The following is a 20,139-nucleotide window of genomic DNA, read 5'->3' as shown; positions in this document are numbered from 1 at the left end:
AAATATATTTGTTCGTGGTGGAGTAATTCGGAATATTTGGCCTCGGTAGCGTGGTTGGGTGGGCCACTAGCTTGTGCGGGCCACTAACTTGTGGATTACGTTAGAGGCAGATTAAGCTGCGTAAGCATACTTGCAAATTTTCTAACAGAAATTAAAGTAATATAGCACTAGATGTCGCCACTACTAGCAGGGAGGGTGGCCGAGCCGCTCTGGTCACCCCCTTGTGGGGCTCCAAACTCTGATAGAAGTACTCTTTGGAACAGTGGCAACTCACGTGCATTAGTCTGTGGCGTAATCGTGGCTGGAATGCCAAGACTCGAATTTGTACCCCTGCTTGCCGGAGCAAAACAGTGTTGCAACAACAGCAAGGATGAAGAATATAATATAGTTAGCTAAATGTATAATATTCTACTACGTAAGCGCACTGAATCTATTCGCCAAGACACCGAGCAATCCTTTGCACAGAGATACTTTATTATGCATGCATTTCAGAGCGGAGGGTCTTTAAAGCTGAGAGCTATTTTCTTTCTTAATAGAATTATTGTCCTAAGGCTCCGAAATCTAAAACTGTATCAATAGTTGTAGTGGAGCAGGGGTGCAACACTGATATGGTTTTGGATGCCATGAACAGAACGATCGACAGCATGACCAAGATCGTCGTATTTTTCTGGTTGTAGAGTGGTTTCCTGAGGAGAAATGTCTAAAGAACATTAATATATTAGCTATAACTTCATAGGTCCACGAGGAAAGGCTTAAAATGCCCGAGCAATATAATTTTCTCGGCACGGGAGGTTTCTCGGCACCTAGGGACGCACCTTAGAATAGAATTCAATAAGTTATGAAATAATGCTAGAACGAAGGAGCTCCTGATAATGAATGGTTTAAGGAGCTTCCTTTAGAAGGAAAACTTTAAGGCCTGCACGTTATCAACGATTTACTATGATATATGCTCGCAGCATGGTCGCTCTCCTTAACGTGTTTGATACTGCCGTGTTTCTCGTGTTTAGAAAACTGAATGAGATAAAAGCCGATCACAACGAACAACCCGAACAACCTGTAAACTTGCGAGGCACCACCACAAAGGTGTACCAGGAGCGGAAATGTGGTATTCCGCTCCAAATATAGGCCAATATACTAAGGCACGACGAGTAATAGCAAGAAGCTTTATACTCATCTATGAAGCGGCGTACGGAGAACTGTCCTCGATGTACCTGAGAAGTTCTACAGCTGGCGGCCTCTCGGTCGGATCGAAAGCTAAAGCAGATAAGAAGACGCTATTCAGGCGATCGGAATAGCCCTGGTAACCTCCCCACGGAAGAGGTTTATTGATCGGAAACACACGCCGCGGCACAGCGCGCACGAAAAAGCGATGATCGCGCATATTCTCGTCTTCTGTAGGGTAATCTTGCTTCCATTTCGACGCAAATTCGGCTGGGTCCTCAATCGTGAACTTGCGGTGTAGTAGGTGATGAATGCTTGACCCTACTGCCCAAACATCTCCAGCTGGTCTCGCATATGGAGCCCATAGAGTTTGTTCAGGTGGTTGATATTCGGCAGTGCCTGCCTCGAACCAGCAATCGCTTGGATCGTAGAAAGCTGAGAGTCCGAAGTCTGCTAGTTTCACGTCAATGTTTCTTCCCGGGGCATCGGGTATGCTGGTCAGAAGCATGTTTGCCGGTTTGATATCTCGATGGACAATTGGTCTCCAGTCCGGGTCTTCTGCACTGGGGCTACGATGGAGAAACGCTAAAGCTTCTGCTAGCTGCTCGAATAACCTCCAGATCTGCTCTTCTGGTATATGGAATCGGTTCGCATGGACCAAGTCTGCATAATCGTAGAGGGATTCGTGACGACAGAATTCGAGTAATATTGCGGATGTTCTGGGATTAGGGAAACTTGGGATGTGACCGAGGAGCTTGACGATCCGGTCGCATTTGCCTGTTCGACTTAGTAAAACCACTTCTTGCGGAGTTATTCCGGGTGTTGAACTGTTCTGCCGGATGATCTTAGCTACGATTAACTCCTTGGGACTAACGCGGCGTGAGAAAACTTCTACTATACCTTCAGTCTCTGCTGAAAGGGACCTGATATGTTCGTAATTGTCACAGAAGTGTTCTGTGGAGTGCATAGATTCAGGATCCATCAAAGTAAAAGGACCTTTAGGACAGATAGACTATTGGGGGCTCTCGGAGGCTAATGAAGTTCGATTGATAAGGAGGTACTTCATCACTAGACTTCTTGGTAGTGACAACATTGATATATGTAGAAGGAGCACAAAGTGTCTCGTGCGTGATCCTCTGACTTTTGGACTCAAAGAGCATTGTGATGGATGCAAATCTCTCATTGGGTGTATACCCGACCAACAAATGACATTGTGAAGCAACCACAATCTTCGTCCAATGAGGTGCTAAGCTCGAGATCGATAGAAATACAATGTAAGCGGAGCTTATTTTCGTTAGAGGCAATGCATTTCACTGACAAGAAAACGGACTGGAGACGAATATCAGAGTTTGAGTGAAGTACAGTCGATGACGAGATGCGACTGAAGTACAGTGAGTGGCGAGATCAAAGAATATGACGAACATCGAAGGCTTTTTCAGAGGAATCAGGATCGCGGCGAGAGCAAGGCAATGATCATCCGGGGCCTCTTAGCAAGTCTCAAACCTTTCAACCTCATGTATGAAAGTATACGCAGAGCCGAGAAGAGGATTGAGCGGGTTTGGAACTCATGTATCGCGTGTAAAAAGTCGTGAGAGTAAACAATGTTGGAACCGAGATCGGAGAAGTGCTTGGTAACGTCCATCCCTGCGTGGCCAGAAACCCACTGTAACGAAATAAGCTACGAGTACTCTGACTTTACAGTAACCCAAACTGTATGTACACATCCGCATTTGCGTGAATTCATTCCCAAACATTCGGGACCCTCCGACTTAAAAGATTACGTGCGCGCCGCAGATTTCTCGCCTAATTTATAGAGAGCCTCCTTACATAGCGTAACAGGATTCCTTCACCGCACCTAAGCTCAAGTGAGTTCTTCTAGCTAGTATTTGCTGTCATCCTAGTGGTTTTGTTAGCGGACACTAAGTAAGTATGAGCTTTTTGCACTACCCATCGCGGAAATGGAGTGAACGTATGCATTTTCCCATTGGCAAACAAAGTACCTTCAAATCTTTTCAGCTCCGCGCCTGAATAGTGTTGGACTTCAAGGCGATCAAACCAGGTCATGTGGCAGCTGGCGTAGGAAGGGCAAAGGATCAGTGAGGAAAGCATGAGTTGTATTGAGGTGCTAATGAGTGGCTATATAGTGAAGAGAGACCAGGGGTTGCAGGCAGCAACGGTGACAAAACAACAGGTGAACCCTGTCCAGCTGAGAAGTGAACCCTGTACAGCTGAGACGCGTAGACAGACGTGCGTAGGAGCATTCTAACTGGCTGCCATCATGTTGTCCATTATTGTGCGAATAGTATCAATGCTGAAGTTTAATCGTCTGAGGAGGACAAGCAGTTCCAGCCAGGATGTCAGATACTGCCTATCGCGATCGTAAGAGCAACGATAACCGTGCTTTGCCAACGTAGCCGGCACGCCTGTCTCAAACATCTCATTGATGTGCTGGAGAAATGGATCGATGTCGGATGTCGTTTCGATACCTCCGGAGCACGTAAGTACATACTCGGTAATCTCATACAATATCCACAAGCGTGGTTCGAAAGGAGGGTAGAAGTATATGAAGCCACAATTGCGGATGATGCCCGACATGGTCCGTAAGCAGCGATGGAAATATGTTTCTTCCGGCAATGATCGTGGACTTTGAGGCATGCACGTCTAGTCTACCCAAATGTACGCCCATGTTTGCGATTCGAGTTCAGCTTGATGGAGGCGCAGATACTCTCCGTCTGGGTCAGGGTGATCTTGCGTGCGCCAGAAATGGCTGACGAAAAAGCAGTCGCTCCGCGTAACAAAGCCTGGCGAAGCAGGTAGGATGACATAGTCGTCCAGTTCATCGCGGGACTACTGTTTCATGCGCTTTTGTGACATGAAAGCGCTGCGTCGCTGGAAGAACCAGAACATGAAAGGGTTTCCACATTGAAAAAGAAAGTCGTCTAAGGAATGGCATTTCTGTAAGAGGGACCTTTTAATGTTTTTACGAGCGGTTTGTTCGTTTGCAATAAGATCGTCCCACGCGGCTATGCTCCGACTAACAAGTGAGGGCCATGCGATAAGATGAGGTGGTGATGCGCACTGAAGAGCTACTGAGGACTTTGGCATAGCAAGCAAGCAAAGACAGAATGATGCTCTTTAAGTTAAGCCAGCGTTCGTGCTACTGACACTCACCACGATCAGTTATTATGTGGACGGCCGAGTAGACCGGTCAAGTTTCAGCATGCGGGTAGACCGGTCAAGCGTCAGCATGTGACCCTCACTCTGGGGTTGAGTTCACTAGCTCAAGCGCTTGGACCAGCAGAAATCGGCTAGCTGGCGACCCTTGGACCATAGGGACTATATAAAGTCTCGACTGTTTAAGAGTCGCCAAATCACCCGACTTATACATAACTATAGTAAATATTCACTTGAAGTCAAAGTAACCCTCGTATTTTGTGGTACGGTGCGATCTCCGCGACTTAGGGACGGACGTTAAAAGGGATTTTCTTTGATGACTAAGCTGGTTCTCTGCCAGGTCTTCTGCTGCACTCCTTTCTTGCGATGAATTGCTTCCCGCATCGACCTAATTTCTCCAGAAAATCGATCTCTATCGAATCAGCCTTGAAAGAAGTCGGAAATCTACCTTTTACCCGATGTCCACCCGCCATCATGTCCAGTAACGTCTACTGGACTTCGAAGAGAACAATGTCCTTCAGCCTTCTCTCATTAGCAAACAACGACCCTACTCTATCTGATAATAGTCGGCAACGTGTCCATCACCCCCTAGTCAGGTCGCACTGTATCGTGAGGGCCGACTGAACACCTCAAACCTCATTCTTTGCTTGTTCAACGGCTTAGTGGGTGGATGTCAAGAATTAGTACCTAGAGTAGTAGGCACGTAGCCTTTCGGTGCTAGTTGAGATGCTTCAGATGATGGTGGGAATATAGAAGAGTCACCAGATCTCGCTACCAGATCTGGGCTGGTGGGAACCGTGGAGCAAGGGTCACTGTCTGATTCAGCACACGCAAAAACTGCAACTCCAGTCTTCTCTATATTATTCAACTATCCGATGTGTTTAAGGCCTTAAGAATAAACAGCACGAAACAATTTTCCCCAATTTTCCTAAAGAAAAGCACTCATGCGCATGCCTGTATTTTCCATATTTCGCATATCTCAACCCTTCGCAGCCAGTTCCATCACATTGACCAGAAAATCCAGAAAGGCACCAAGATTCTTATCCTATTTCATCCTTTCTAACCCTACACTGCTTTTCCCATACTACCCACCAGAAGCGATTTTCGATCCTCAGGAAACCTTGACCCACTTGCCATTGTCCCGCTTGATCCTAATCCTCCTACTACCTGAACTCCTCTGTCCAAGAATGGTCCACTTACGACGCGGAACTCGCATATCCCGCCACGAATCTGTCATAGTCTTATTGCGGGCGTATGCTCTCTTTGCCTTCTCTTCGAGCTTGCGGACGTTGCGGTCGTGCAAGTGATTCTTCAGTGCTTCCAAAGGACGCATAAGCGAGACGATGAAGGAACGGATTTTGCCGGAGTAGCGTCGCAGATGTGGAAAATAGTCTGACAGGGCGACAGACTCGGTGGAGGCTACGTCCGCGGAGGCTACGTCCGCGGAGGCTATGTCCGTGGATTCTTGCAGAATGTACAGTGGAAAGAGGTCGTTCATGAAGTCGGCGAACGAGTCAACGGATGCTGTGGCCCCCGGAGGGAAAGGTCTGTAGAGGCGCTCTGTAGGGGCGTTGTATAAGTATCGTGACACTAGCGTGTTTGCAGATCCTTGAGGACCTGGCGGTAGAAGGTTTTCTCGAGCGCTTGCGAAAGAGCTCTCGGGCGTGTCTTGGGAGGAGCAATCCGACATAGTGCTTGCAAAGGACTGTTCGGACGTAGCAATCGAGATAGAGTACTTCGGCCTGATGGTGTTTAGCGGTGGTCCTATTATGAGCACTATGGCGACGTTAAAGGTTTGTGGAAGGTAGGATCTCTTTTGCTTTCTTGCGAGGTTTATATACGCAAGAAAAAGACCTGCGAGCTGGTTCCATGATTCTGCATTGCGATGTAGAGTTGGGAGCCCTCAGAACATTTTCTGGTCGGCTCGTAGACTTAACCATAGTTGATGCTTAAGCCTACTCGACGAACCTTGCTAGAAAAATATGAGTATCGCATCGTGCGATTCGGCCGCCAATTCATCTTCAACATCGAGCACTACAATCAGGGTGTTTTAATAAGTGGTTGCAAAACTCGCTTGATTAGCTTTCTCGTCGTAGCCCGTTTGATAGAGATATTGGCTATCTATAGTGATGGGCCCAAAGTTCATGCACACTGGTTTACCACTGCCTGGAGCACCCCCATAGGACTTCAAAGTCTGGATGTGATGTCAAGTTTCAGGCAGCGGGATCCAAGCTGCCTTTTCACTGGCCGACTTCCTGGCAACGGGCCTAGTACCCGAGGATATCCTGCTCCACTGGCTGGAGCTGCTGGAGACGCTTACTGTAATGCTGGAGAAGTAGGAGCACTACGTGTGTTCGGCCTTATTGTGTACTTTTGCGCTGATGATGGGAATTTAGACGGGAAGGAGATAGGATTGTTTTGGATCTTTGTGAGTACCTTGAAAGACTACCAGTCTCCATCGCAGAATGCTATCATGCCATCATGCCAAACCACTAACTCACGTGATGCTTAGTCATCTCGGCGTTAGCTATCTGCAATATAAGGTCCTTCTCCTTTCTGAAGACGACCTCACAATGGCGTGCAAAACAATGCTTCACCCGATATCCCTTCAGAATCCTGGATGCCCATGGGATCCCTCCAAGTAGTACTATTCGAAGTTGGAGAGAAGTCTGGAAAGCTGTACCTAGATCAAAGATCCGACGATATGGTGGTATGTTTCACCATCACGGTTCTTCGGCGTTCACCCACCTACCTGGAGCGTTTGAAGATGGGTAAGGGTTAGCAGACTGAACCGAACCCAAGACCTATTGTCCAAGAGAAAACAAGATACGCCGAAAGGAAGGGAGAATTGCGAGGCAGTCAGCCTCCACCATCAACAACGAGAGAAAGCTCCAATAACATACCACCCCGCCAACTCCAACCCTCCCACTCCTTCCAGCAGTGAATCCTAACCTACCGTTTCCTTTACGCGTGAGCTAACCAGAGAATCCCTCTTTACCACTCCCATATCTACCCCCCCCCCTAGACATCAACCCCCTTTCCCATTCCATCTTCCCCCACCCCCCCACCACAACCATGTCCACCCACCTCTCCTTCAACACCCCCACCACCTACACCTCCTACCACAGCGACACCACCACCTCCCATCTCACCTACATCCCCCTCTCAACCCCCCACACCACCGCCCTAACCATCGAAGTCTCCGAGCCCACCGGCCTCTTCGAATGGCTCGCCGCCAACCCCGGGAAGCTGAACCGAGTCACCAACCTCCGCATCCGCTTCCCCGCGGACCCAGATCCCCGCGAGCGCGACGGCAGTGCCGCGGACCTTGATGCAGAAGACGAAGACCACCGCGAGCAAGACGACGAGCGCGCCGAGGACGATGATACAGAAGCCGACGGCCTGCCAAAGCACGGCCGAGCGTCCCAATGGGTGACCCTGCTGGACGCGCTAGCCAGACGACAAGCGCCGGGGTTTGATAGCATCGCGCTCTTTTTCGCGGCGGGGGATGCGCCGAGCTCGACGTGGGACGGGGCCGCGAAGCTGGCCTCGAGCTCGGAGTTAGGTGGGCGTAGGGGATTCGGGAAGGACGTCGATATCGTTCGCGCGGTGGCGAAGCTCAAGGTGCAGGAGGGGGATGGGACGGGGGTTGTGCTCGAGGGCTTCTACGCGCAGCCGTGGCGGGAGTATTTGGAGAAGGAGATGGGTGTGACGGTAGTGGAGTGGCGGGCTGGGGTTGGGGAGGCGGCGATGGGGAAGTTGAGGGGGTGGCAGGTTGGGACGGAGGGGTTGATGCCGTGAGTGAAAGGGGGCAGAGAGAAACGGAGGGGCGAGAGGGAACGGCATGCTTGAACGATTTGTCTCTTGCGGATTTCTGGGCTTAAGATGGAAGGGTGGGTGGATATGTCCCATGTCCGATGGTATAGCTTTAGACTTATAGGGGTCGTGAGCATCTGGCAAAGGTTAGAAAGCAGAGGTGAAATGGCACAGCCTCGATAGATCTTCGCCGGCTCCCTCCCACCTCCGCCAACTCTGCACGCACATGCCCTCGCCCTCGCCCTCGCCCCCCTTGCCTCATCATGGCAATCCCCATGCTCAAGTGACGACGGGCAAATGCCGACGGGAGGTGGAATAAGCAGGCAGCTCGCACGATCATCCGGGGGAGCGGCAGCGGCACAAAAGGACGCGCACGAGATCGTGGATCAGGCGAAGTAAACCATTTAACCTCGGAGTACATAGGTAGTCAGCCCTCACCATGCACGCAGCATCTAAACTGCATATAAATTACGTACCAAAGAGTCCTCCCATAGGGCTGACCGCCGCCTTCAAACGCTACCGCATACTGCATCTTCCCTTAACCTAGGACCAATGACCAATGCTTTGAAATAACCCAACCCTGACCAATGGCGCCATAACCTGACGCAAATCATAATGCTCACCGATTGCCCGAAAGCAGCATAGATTGCTCGGTAGAAAGGCGTTGAGTACTAATCCTCCGGCCCCCGCTCGCGTCTTTGCCCTTACCCCATAGCCCCGCCGTATTGTGTGATGAGTAAATTTTAACGTTGTGTGATGATCTATTGAGAATATTGTGTGATGGGCTATTAGGAAATGTGTCCTCTTGATCCCTGGGCCTGATCCTTGTAGGAGAGGGAGGCGGTGCAGCGCCCAAACACCGCGCGAGGAAAGTAGAAACATGTGATCAAAGGACGATATAAGAGCAGTATGGCATAGACACAGACACAGGCATACAAGAAAGCACACATCCAAAATAGAAGGCGGAATATATTGCGAAACCTACCTACAATTTCCCTAAACTCAGCCGTTGGGATGTTGAGATCGCTCTCCAGGAACGAGCCCCATCTACACTTTTCCGATCCCCGTTCCTTAAAGAAACAAATGAGACCCTAATAGTCGTCGTCCAGCAGAAGTCAAAAATCTCGCTCAGGGGTATCCAGCTGCTGCCCTAGAAACACCCCCCAAGATGCCAGACCATGCCAGGTCGAATTCCCTAATTTCCGTGAAGCCGTTCCCAGATTCTCCATTGTCCCCAGCGCCATCGCTAAAATAAACCCGAGTTCCGCAAATTGTCAAAAGCTTTTCAAATACCTGTCCCATAGTTGCTTTGCTCATGCACACCTGCTTTATGAGCCGGTAGCTTCCTCGACCGACTCCACATCGTCGGTGAAACTATACACCCTCACCTCGCAGTCTTCGCTCCCGCTCACGAGTCTGCTGTCGCTGATTCCGACGCACGTGACTGGGGCGGAGTGTCCGTAGAACGTGCGCTCGTGCTTTCCAGTGCGTGGGTCCCAGACTTTCACCATCTTGTCCTCAGCTCCGGATACCAATCTCAACGTGTCGGCTGCAAGCGCCCAAATGCCCTCGATATGGCCGAAGAAGGTATGCACGCAGCGGCCGGAAGGGATATGCCACAAGCGGATAGTGCCATCAAGAGAGCCCGTGAGCATATACGGCGGCACAGCAGGGCGGTCAGGCTCATCCGGGAAGAGCGAGATGTCGGCGTCCGGCACCTCGTAGTTCAAAGTGTGGCTGTCGGAGGCAGAACTCGCGGCGTCGGCTTCCGTGTTCCTATTCAGCTCGGCCTCATCGATCTCGAACTCCGGCGGAAGAAGCAGCACCTGCTGGACCTGGCCGACGTGGCCTTTGAAGACCTTGAGACAGACCTTGGAATCCAGATCCCATAGGCGGACGGTGCAGTCGTCGGAGGCGGAGAAGAGGGTGCGTGAGGGTGCATCGATCTTCACGTGATTGACCCAGTCGTCGTGGCCTTGTAGCGTGAACTTATGTTTGTTTTCGAAGTTCCAAACGATAATCTTGCAGTCCATGGAGCCTGAAGCGAGGATATTGCCTTCCCAGTTGAGGCACACGATACCGCCCGTGTGGCCTTCAAGGGTTCTGATGCACTCGCCTGTATGCCAGTTCCAGACTTTGATCTTTTTGTCAATGCTTCCGCTCAAGAGACGGGTCTCGTCGAACTGAAGGCACCTAATCCCCGCGGTGTGGCCGATGAGGGTGCGGATTTCCTTTCCAGTTTCAATGTCCCAGATCTTGACGGTCGCATCGTAGGATCCAGTGGCAAGGATGTTGTCATCGAACTGGAGACACATGACACCATTGCTATGGCCCTTGAAAACCTTGGTTCTGCATCGTCCGTACTTCCAATTGGTGCCGACCTTGAACCGATCCTTGTAGACGTCTTTCCAGGGGCGCTTCATGGGAAGACCGAAGTAGGAATCTTGGTCATTGACTAAGGAATTGTTACACGCACGCTTGACATAGGCATCCGGAGAGAGTGCAGCAGCGTCCGCCGATCTCTTTCTTCCTTTTGTCAGGGCTGTGGATTGACTAGAAGCTGGCACCTCGTCCATTTGAGATTCCGGGATGGGGGTAATGTTGGGAGACCATTCGTTCATGCCTCGTCCGGTCGCTCGAAGCTGGATCTGTCGCTTCTCGGTCCTCAGTCTCTTCTGGTCCAGCAGTGGTAAACCCCAGCCACACTTTGTGCACTTCCGATCTATGTGCTGCTCGCACATCTTGTGCCACACAACGTCGTCGTCGGCGAGAGTCCTCCATTTTCGGCTGACCTGGGATGCCTTGCACAGGGAAGTGGTGTCCAAATAGCACAGAATCTTGAATCCTAGCTCCGGTGGCAATGCGGCGAGGAAGTCGATTTTTATGAGGTTCCGAACCGACGTAGAGATAAAGGAGAGTTGAGGGAAGCAGCACTGCGCCAGGACGCCTTGCAACATGAGATTTCGGTGTTTTGCGGGGGCGGCGGAGAAGAGAGCCCAGACGTGAGCGATGGCTTGCTGGTCGGACTGGGAGAGGTTGCCCAGTTCCTGTGCAGCCACATTAGCTTCGGCGCACCTAAGTCACAAAATAAAAGCGTGAGTACTGACAGATTGCAGCTCCTCCATTGACGGCTCGTCGGCCTGCCTCCGGCATTTCAGGTCCGGGCGATGGCGGTAACAGTACTTGGTGTTCCCGTTCTCCGTGTTGCGCGGCTGGGGATTGTACTGCTCTGGGACGTGCTGCGCGAGGAAGGGCGTGATCATCTTCTCGGACTCGTTGGCAACGTCGTGGGTGATGATGGTGGCGTCCTCTTCAGCGTCGGTGTCAGCCTGGCCGGAGCGCAGAGGATGTCTGCTCTTTGTACCTTCGTGGTCGTGGCCCTGAAACAGGGCAGCATGCGGGTCTTGCGGCATGTCGCGGAGTGGTGGGCGATTATTGTGCCAGGACAGGCCTCTCCTGCGCTGTGCTTCGGTGGGATGGGAGTCGGCGGAGGAGTTGAGGTGATTTGACGACATTCTTGGTGACTCTATCGGTGAGTGCGGCGCAGGGATGTCGGTGAGGCTCATGGGCCCGTGAAAGGTCCCGAGGGGATCCCGATGCGTATGCGGGCATGGGAGGGCGGTGGTGTCAAGAAACAGAGCGATTGCGTGCTGCCGGCAGCCAAAGAGACGGCCGCCAGCAGGGTGCAATGCGGGCAGAGACCAGGTTTGGCGGAGGGCAGCCCGGCGAATGCAGCGCGAGAAAGGAGTGCACCGCAGCGGTGGTGGCTGGCGAAACGGGCGGCGGGCAGGCGATGTCGAGGTTGAGGCGCGGATGCGATGGGCGCACGTTGGTGGTGTTTGGTCGGCCGCCTGTGCCAGGCCCGAGAGCCAAGACGCCGGAGCAGACGAAAAAGTCGCCGCGCACGCAATCGCAGCAGAAATCACGCGCTGCGTGAGAGAGGGCAGAGCACGTGCGACGCCCGTGTCGCCCTCCAGCCCATAAAGGCGCCATGCCGCCTGCCGCCGCGGCTGGCCAGCGCAGGCAGCACCGATTACGTTTCAGATGGGAGCGTTGCGTCGTGATCCAGCCGTGCCAGTGTGCCAGCACACCGGGGTTCAATGGCTGCATTCACAGTCCCATGACGCGCCCGCCCACCGCCTCCGCTTCGAGCGATTCTGCCCGCGAGTGGCCCGAGCGCCCGCCAGCCTCATGCTGCAACGCCAGACGACATCTCGAGGTGCCCATCGCCATGAAGACCGCTCTGCCCGCTGCATCTCCGCGCCGCTCTGTGATGCTTGCCACAGTCTCCAGCTCCAGTCTCTCCAGTCTCTCCCCGTTCTCCGCCCTGCAGCCCTGATCCATGCTGCGACACTGCTGAGACTCCATCTCAGTCGCCATCCGCCATGGCAGCATCACCGTCGCCCCCGTCCTCTGATGGCAGCGGCAGCCTCTACACCCGGGAGCCGACCCTGGAGGACCTCGTCGAGCTCTTCGTAGCTTCGAAGCGCTCCCTCAACTGCACCACCACTCTCTGGCGCGCCGACGAGATTGTCAAGTCCGCAAGGCAGCTGCTCGAGGAGAATGCCGTGCTCTCCGCCAAGAACTCGTTCTTGCGGTGTAGCTTAGACGACCAAATAGACAATCTAGAAGCTGTGAGGCGTGGTGTTGACCTAGTCGAGGGCGACGTGAAGAACGAGTTCAAGGTGAGCCCTGGAGACTACCGGAGCTGCATCCGCATCGCTTCATTCGACCATACTAACATCCCAGAACCTCCTCCATTCCCTCGACACCTCCTTCAGCGGCCTCCAAGCCAGCATGGCCATCCTCCGCGAAACCCCCATCTCCCCCGCCCTCCAACCCCCAGACACCCCCCAGAAATACCTCTACGACTTCATCGACTCCACCACCGTCACCGCCCTCAAAGACTCCCTCCGTGCCTGCATCGACCGCTACAACGACGCCCTCTCTTCCCTCCACGACACCACCGACGCCTTCGACGACTCCCTCAACGCGCTTCGTGCCACAATCGCCGCGCTCCCGCAAACCGTCACCACGAACTCGGCCCCCTCCCCGCTCCCCCACCTCTTCCACGACCTAGAAGTCCACGCCACCGAAGCCGCGAACTGCTTTGCCAGCCTTGTCCAGCACTACGACCTCTGCGTGACGGCCCTCAAGCACACCGAAGGCGGCGGCGAAGCCGCGTCCGCAGCCACAAACTCCACCGCCGACCCCACAAACCCGCACCCCGACCCGGCTAGCGCACCCCTCCAAACCTCCACCTTCGCCAGCCCCCCCGAGCCTCTCACCGCAGACGAGCGCCTCGAAATGCTCGCCGTCGTGCAGAAAGACGCCGCCGAGGTCGACGACGTCGTCACCGAGATCCGCGACCGCGGCGCCGAGATGGAGTACCTCCTCTCCAGCATAAGCGCGCACATCGCCCTCCTCCGCGACGAGCGCGCTGCCCTCGCCGCCGCGCTGCACACCCTCGACACCGTCGCGCGCTCCACCCGCGCCCAGCTGACCGCCGCTAAAGACTTCATCGCGGCGTGGAACCTCGAGCACGCCGCCATCGTGCAGGGTATCGACGAGTGGGAATCGCTCCGCGAATTCTACGAGGCCTTCGACGCCGCTTACAATAACCTCGTCATCGAGATCGCGGCACGGCGCTCGCGGCACGAGCGCGCCAAGAAGAAGGCGAAGGAGGCGCAGCGGGAGCTGGATGCGCTATATGACGAGGACGTGGCGGCGAGGGAGTCGTTCACGGCCGCGCAGGGGGATTTCTTGCCGCTGGATATCTGGCCTGGGCTGCGAGACAGACCGAGGCGGTTTGAAGTGTGTGCGGTGGGCCCGGTGGAAGAGGGGGATGAGGAGGAGGGGAAGAGTATTCCGGATGTGGGGAGGGAGTTGTTGGAGATGGCGGTGGAGAGGGTGAGGGAGAGAGGGTGATGAAGGACAGAGGGTGACGAAGGACTTACACCTAAGAAGCTCTCGATTTGGCCGGGCGTTGGCTAGATATACCGGCGCATACCGGCGCCAGCTCGGTGGTGTAGCTCTTGTATATCCTCTGTTTTGGCGCCGTTTGGTGGGTCCTTGGCGTAATCAGGGTTACATATGGTATACCACATATCTCACATAGTCACACATCAGTCTTGTCATTTCGAATTCGAGACCTAGGAATTATGGTTAGCAGTCTTGACTCTCTGACTCCCTTAATTGGAGGACTGAGGAGAGGGTAGGTTCCGCGATCAGTGCTCTCTTTAAATCCGCATGCATCTCCCGTATTGTGTGTGTGCGCGGGAGATATCAGGGCACTCCGCCCCGTTCCGCCCCATGGAGGTTATCAGCCCAGCCAGCACTGGAAGAGAACGCGACGCATGGGAGGGTGGTCGAGTGTTTGCTTTACATCATGCAGTAGGTGGTGTGGGATAGGGGCAAGGAAGATAGGACATACAGGTTTCATTTCTACTGATGCGGTGCTCGTAGCGCGTGAGTTATGAAATGCAATGCTGAGCGCCGAAATGATGCATGTTTTTTGGTGGTGAACTGCGAAAGACGAAAGGGCGAATAGGTTGAAAGTTGGCAGGGGGCCATCAGTGCTTCCGCGCCGTGCTCTTGACGAGCTTGTTCTTGAGGTGTTTTGGGATCTTGGTTTTGCGCTTTTCGCGCTTCTCTTCTTTGACAGCGGCTTTATGGTCCTAGTTGATGTTAGGATAGATAATAGATGAGGAAAATTTACGGATCCTCACCTTTTTCGTGTCTTTGTCCACAAAGCGTTTTCCCCGAGGCGTAGAGTCCTTCTCGACCCATTCCCTGTCGCCATCTTCATCACTGCTGCTACCGTCTTCTCCACTTCCCTCTTCACTCACGTCGTCGCCGGTCTTCGGGGCGACTTTGTCGGCGAGGAGGCCTTGGTAGATTAGCCCCTCGCCATCGCCCTTTCCGACCAACTCAGCGTCTCGTTCGATGTCGTAGACTTGTTCGAGAGTCTGGGGAATATACTGCTGTCGAAAGACTTCGTTGTCGACTTCCTCGTTCTTCCCCTCTTCCGTCTCTGCTCGGATTTTGTACAACTCCTCGATTCTCTTCTCCATTGCTTCGACCTCTGTAGCTCCCTCTTCAGTGACGAAGCCAAAGACGGCCCGATCAGAGAGCGTGTCGACGTTCTGGTTCCTGAAGAAATCCGATACGTTCTTGACATCCATTCGCAAGAACTCCAGGCTCCTCGGATGATCATGCTCCACACTCTGACTAACATCAATGACAACCAGCTTGCCCTCATGATAGAGTAGATTATACTCGCTCAAATCTGCGTGCACTAGCTTACAGATTTGATACATCTGGCGCATATACCCCAGCAACTGGATGTACAACGACCTGTACTTCGCTTCCTCCTCTTCAGCTGTCAAGCCCTCGAACTTGACGTCCCTCAGCCTCGGCGCCGGCCACCCCTTCTTATCCCCAAGAAAGCTCATGACCAGCACATGGTGTCGTAGGAAGAGCGGTTCCGGACACGGTATACCTGCTGCATAGATCCGCTTCAAATTCCGCATCTCCTTCTCCGCCCACACCTTCACCATCGCGCGGTGCGAGCTCTTATTCCACCCGTGCTTGAACCTGAACTCGCCCGTGACATACTTGTCTCGATCCTTGAACACCAGAATACTCGTCTTATACACCTTGATCGCGCGATGTAACGTCTTCGGCTCCTCGCCCGGGTTCGCAGGTTCTTGAATGCTCAACGCAAAGTACACATTCGCTTCTTTCCCCGTACTGAGACACCCGTGTATCTCACTCACTACCCCCCGATTGATCATCTGCAGCAGAATCATCCGCGTCCGCGGATCAAGCACCTGCTCAGAAGTCGCGCGATCGCTCTTGTCCTTGTCGTTCCCGCCCTTGGACAGCCCGCCGACACCACCATTCCGATCATCAAGCTTGATCTTCCCCGCATGCTTCGACAGAGAAGCGACTGCATCGTCAATGCTGGCGAAGGTGTTCGCTGAAGGCTTCTGGGGGTTCGATTTTGGGGCTTGGCCCGCGGGGATGGAAGGGTCGTGCTGCTTGCGAGCGCGGTTGTAGGTTTTTGTGTAGTCAGAGGGGTTGGCACCATCGAGGGCTTCGGCGGCAGTGAAGTCGTCGTCCGTATCGTCGAAGATATCGTCGAGGTCGTTGTCGAGAGAGGCGTCTTCGGCGAGGGGCTCTGACGTGGCGGGGGCTGGAGGGGTAGAGGTTGTAGAGGTTTCGGAGGGAACAGCGGGCTGGGAGTGAGATCGAGTTGTGGTTTCGGCGGTATTGAGAGCAACGCCGCCTTTAGCATTGGAGAAAGAGTCGTTGGCCATACTGAATAGGGAGAGGTGTGGTGGTTGTGAAAAAAAGGATGAATGTTGACGTGTGGGCGAAATTCGTGACGATGGATTTTTTGGATGGCAGAAACGGGCGGTTTGCGGGGCGGTGAAGACGTGGTCCTCTGGACTTTCCCAGGCTTTATCATATGAGGTCCACAAATACGTGCGAAGTTCTGTTTGAAAGTACGCGCACTTGTAGGCGTGTGTACACCATCCTAACGCTGTCTGAGGTCCTCTAGTCAGTTCGTAAGAATTGTAAAAAAGCAGTTTCAGCAATTCTGATACAAGGGTAGCTCTCAGGGACTCCCCAGACGGTGTCAGACTCCTCCTTATCACATTCTCACCTAGGAAGGTCTTGGCTGATTCTCGAGAAAAGTGTGGAGTGTCAACTCTTTATCGCGTGCGTCAGCTTGGCGGAAGCACCCTGGATCGTCCATTTAGCGTCCGTCATCCTCATCATCTTCATCACTCAGCAACACTTAACGGTTTGCTACGAAAAAAGCCCCAAAAACTCTACAGAGGTTTGAATAGAAGAACTCGACGCAATTACATTAGAATGCCCTTTCAGTTCCGAGACCAGCCAAAAATCATAAGCGGAGGAAGATCACTGATTATCAACCCATCCATTCATCGGAACTACCCCTTGATATTCCATATCCACTTCCCCATACTCATCAGCCAAAGCAAGCAGAGTAATGCTCTCCTCACATTTCCAAGCATCCTCCTCGCTGGGAACAATCCTCCACAGCTGGGTTTCAGGATAGGTTTCTCTCTGTTCCGCGAGGCAGAATTTGACCTGCATGACCAAGCATTAGCAAAGATCCTTCCACCTTCATTGATTGAGTCATACCTCTCGAAGTCCACTTGCACCGCTCCATGGCCCAAAAATAGCCACCGCATTCATGACCGCCGAGAGTATCAAGACGAGATACATCACTTTCTCTCCCATTGTGCAGCTGCCGAGCCATCCTCCACGTCCGCTCTCGTGTCTCCGACATCTTGCTATGCCGGTATTGTCTCGCTCGCAGGTGACGATATCGCCATCTTCAAGCATGCCGTCCAACTCATCGTCTTCTTCTACTGCAAATCGCACCCTCTTCATGTCTAGGCTCCCAGACTCCCTCGATGTAGTTTCAACCGTAGAGTAATTCGGCATATCGGCGGGGTACCAAGGCTGTTCAGCCGGAGAGCGAGGTACGTAAGGCGGCGGGGGACTGATCAAATACGTCAAGATACCCGCGCGAGGCAACGCGGCGTGGTCGTCTCGATTTGCTTGCGGAGGGGCGTCAAGTGGTGAGAACATCCCGAGGGCCCGACGTCGAGATTACCACGGTGAGACGGTGTAATGGACAACGGCGAGGCTAGGCGCTAGTAAGCTTGTACTGCTGCACACAGCGACGTTAGACGAAGCTACGGGCTTTGACGTCTTGGTATTGTCGAGGGGCGCGTGATGGGGTTGAGACAAAGGAAGTGCGATTCGTGGCGTAAGGTAGGGGCATTGTCGGCGAGAGGCGTGAGGCTTTATGGGGCGCTTTGTGTAATTGTTTGCGGATGGGCTTTGTGAGATTGTATGCGGTGGATTGTTAGCGTGTAGATGAGAGCGGGCAGTTCTGTGTCTTGGTGGATGGATGCGGAAGTGGAGATGGTGGTGGCTGGGAGGGCTTGGTAAGGAATGAGGTCAGTTGCACGAGGGCTGGGATAGTGGTAAAAGGTTGAGGTAAGAGCATTGCCACGATAACTGTTGTATTTCGGTACAGTAGATTTGAGCACACGGATATGGCATTGCTTTCGTTCGACTCCCGCTCGCTCGACACCAATGTCAGGGGTGGCTCAGCTGCCAGGTAGTCAGTGAGCCAAAGGGTAACTCAATTCTAACGGTATCGAAGCTTACATCACATTCAGAACTTTGAAAGCCTATGGGAGCACTCCAAGCAGTGGTAAACGACTGCGCACAAATTTGTGGCAATGCATTGTATAAGCTTATGCTGATAGTGACGGGTGGTAGTTGGATAAGCAAGAAGATGATGCGCCCCGTAAGCTGGAGCCAAAAATACGCCTAGGTCGACGAAATTCAGCCCTATACAACCTTACGCCTGAACGCCAAATCAAGATGTTTTGTCATCTTCCCATAGCCCTAGTATATAGTGTCCAAAGAGCTTCATCCTTACAGGCAATGCTGTTGCTCAAATTGAGGGTTTAAACGCGTTCTTCATCGCAGCTACATATCAATCAGTACAACTCAGGGCGTTCATCGAATAGTCAACGTACAATCCATCAGCGCCTTGTTCGATACCGGTTGTGAGTTCGTCTTCTTGGTGCCTTTTCCGAGCAACCCATCCAGTGAGGTTGAAGAGTCGGTTGAGTCGAGAGAGAGGACGCGGTAGAAAGGGAGCTTGTCCTTCGTCGGCTTTGGGTCGGTATAGGACTGCGTAGATGTGTAGATTGGGGTCTTAACATCGGCTTGAGTGGACTTGGGAGAAGACATGTTGTCGTATAGGCTTGGATTTACGGAGGTGTTTGGAGATGGAGTGATGATTTGGTGCTTGTAGGAAGCGAACGGATGAGAAAGAGAATTAAGGATGATGACTGCAGCGTCGTAGATCGTTGGAAGTCTTGAGATGATGGATGGGTGCTGATTTCAAGTTGTATGAAATAGTACTTTATATAATGGATACTTCATAGTTGATGTAAGTGATGGATGAAGGCTGAGCATTCGGAATAAACATGCTGACACAGCCGGCCAAATGCTGCGGGAGTATGCATCCAACCAATCCCAAGCCTAAAAATCTTGCTGCCTCGTAAACACGGTGTTGAATTCGAAGTCGTCACTAGCAGGATCTTTTCTTAGGTGCGCTACGCATTGATGGCTGCCTTGTCCAACGGAGTTGTGAGCCATGCCACCCGGCATCAACACGAAGCCAAGTTTACGTTGCATATGGTAAATCAAGATTTGCAACGCCGACTTACGCTAGAGATAATATCGTATGGGGACCTTATCCCTCACAGTTGGTAGTAGAAGCATGGGACACTGCTAAGGAAAGACTACGGAAGAGCTCGTCTAAACCTGCTAGCTTGAATAAACCCACGGAGTTCGTCAAATCCTGCAATTCCGACTAAGACGGAACCGAGTCAGGTCCCCCAGGACTAGGCGAGAAACTGAATTCAACATGTCAAGAACCTCAGAGTCCAAATCAGAACGTCGCCAAGACGATAGCGAGGAGATTTTGCATTTGCACGAAGATGCAATTTACGCTAGAGCTATGATTCCTTTTGACAGCATGCCTATAGACTCAAGACGCCCCTAGGCTATGCGAGATTCTATGTTAACTATGTAGAGAACTAAAGTGTTATATTGGAACAACCTCAGGCCGGCATCAAGAGGCAGCCACATCTACGTCGGCTTCTGATCAACATTAGAGCAACAAGCCTTTGACAACCTACCTAAGGAGCGAATACACCCCTAGGCTGTGCGAGATTCTGCCTTCATGAAATAATGGACGGAAGAGTGTGAATCAGAACATCTTCAATGCGGGAAAAGCGCTCAGAATCTGAACTGAGCTGCTCCTCTTTTGACAGCCTATCTCTGGCATGAAGACACCTTCGGGCCATGCGAGAGTTGCAGCAGCGAGGGGATTTGCCGAGGTGTGGATAGGCCGGGCTT

The 20,139-nt window shown here is 52.6% G+C and overlaps 7 protein-coding genes across 7 annotated transcripts; 2 read left to right on the top strand and 5 right to left on the bottom strand.

Moving 5' to 3' along the window:
* Positions 1-1,174: 1,174 nt before the first annotated feature.
* Positions 1,175-2,143, bottom strand: BDZ99DRAFT_536563 (kinase-like protein; the record flags this gene model as incomplete). Its single annotated transcript, XM_033726581.1, has 1 exon — positions 1,175-2,143. The coding sequence occupies one exon, from the start codon at positions 2,141-2,143 to the stop codon at positions 1,175-1,177; it is 969 nt and encodes a 322-aa protein (XP_033574212.1).
* A 3,279-nt stretch (positions 2,144-5,422) lies between these two features.
* BDZ99DRAFT_500497 (uncharacterized protein) lies at positions 5,423-6,025 on the bottom strand (the record flags this gene model as incomplete). Its single annotated transcript, XM_033723722.1, has 1 exon — positions 5,423-6,025. The coding sequence occupies one exon, from the start codon at positions 6,023-6,025 to the stop codon at positions 5,447-5,449; it is 579 nt and encodes a 192-aa protein (XP_033574211.1). The 3' UTR covers positions 5,423-5,446.
* A 1,385-nt stretch (positions 6,026-7,410) lies between these two features.
* On the top strand, positions 7,411-8,550 carry BDZ99DRAFT_478750 (uncharacterized protein; the record flags this gene model as incomplete). The annotated part of the gene is made up of 3 exons (XM_033722186.1): positions 7,411-8,132; positions 8,276-8,297; positions 8,335-8,550. 3 exons carry the CDS (start codon positions 7,411-7,413, stop codon positions 8,548-8,550), a joined length of 960 nt encoding a protein of 319 aa, XP_033574210.1.
* Positions 8,551-9,479: 929 nt separating this feature from the next.
* Positions 9,480-11,666, bottom strand: BDZ99DRAFT_392815 (WD40 repeat-like protein; the record flags this gene model as incomplete). Its single annotated transcript, XM_033715814.1, has 2 exons — positions 9,480-11,198; positions 11,259-11,666. The coding sequence occupies 2 exons, from the start codon at positions 11,664-11,666 to the stop codon at positions 9,480-9,482; spliced, it is 2,127 nt and encodes a 708-aa protein (XP_033574209.1).
* Positions 11,667-12,536: 870 nt separating this feature from the next.
* On the top strand, positions 12,537-14,079 carry BDZ99DRAFT_489684 (uncharacterized protein; the record flags this gene model as incomplete). Its single annotated transcript, XM_033723001.1, has 2 exons — positions 12,537-12,836; positions 12,901-14,079. The coding sequence occupies 2 exons, from the start codon at positions 12,537-12,539 to the stop codon at positions 14,077-14,079; spliced, it is 1,479 nt and encodes a 492-aa protein (XP_033574208.1).
* Positions 14,080-14,576: 497 nt separating this feature from the next.
* BDZ99DRAFT_465159 (Serine/threonine-protein kinase Rio1) lies at positions 14,577-16,488 on the bottom strand. The gene is made up of 2 exons (XM_033720486.1): positions 14,880-16,488; positions 14,577-14,828 (listed from the first exon to the last, which is right to left on the bottom strand). Exons 1-2 carry the CDS (start codon positions 16,470-16,472, stop codon positions 14,724-14,726), a joined length of 1,698 nt encoding a protein of 565 aa, XP_033574207.1. The 5' UTR covers positions 16,473-16,488; the 3' UTR covers positions 14,577-14,723.
* A 411-nt stretch (positions 16,489-16,899) lies between these two features.
* Positions 16,900-18,221, bottom strand: BDZ99DRAFT_76744 (uncharacterized protein). Its single transcript, XM_033728887.1, has 2 exons — positions 17,329-18,221; positions 16,900-17,274 (listed from the first exon to the last, which is right to left on the bottom strand). Exons 1-2 carry the CDS (start codon positions 17,779-17,781, stop codon positions 17,083-17,085), a joined length of 645 nt encoding a protein of 214 aa, XP_033574206.1. The 5' UTR covers positions 17,782-18,221; the 3' UTR covers positions 16,900-17,082.
* Between the last annotated feature and the right edge of the window lie 1,918 nt (positions 18,222-20,139).

The sequence above is a fragment of the Mytilinidion resinicola genome (genome assembly GCF_010093595.1).
Source record: "Mytilinidion resinicola strain CBS 304.34 unplaced genomic scaffold BDZ99scaffold_14, whole genome shotgun sequence".
Taxonomy (NCBI): Eukaryota; Fungi; Ascomycota; class Dothideomycetes; order Mytilinidiales; family Mytilinidiaceae; genus Mytilinidion; species Mytilinidion resinicola.
This window is presented reverse-complemented; position numbering and strand designations above follow the sequence as displayed.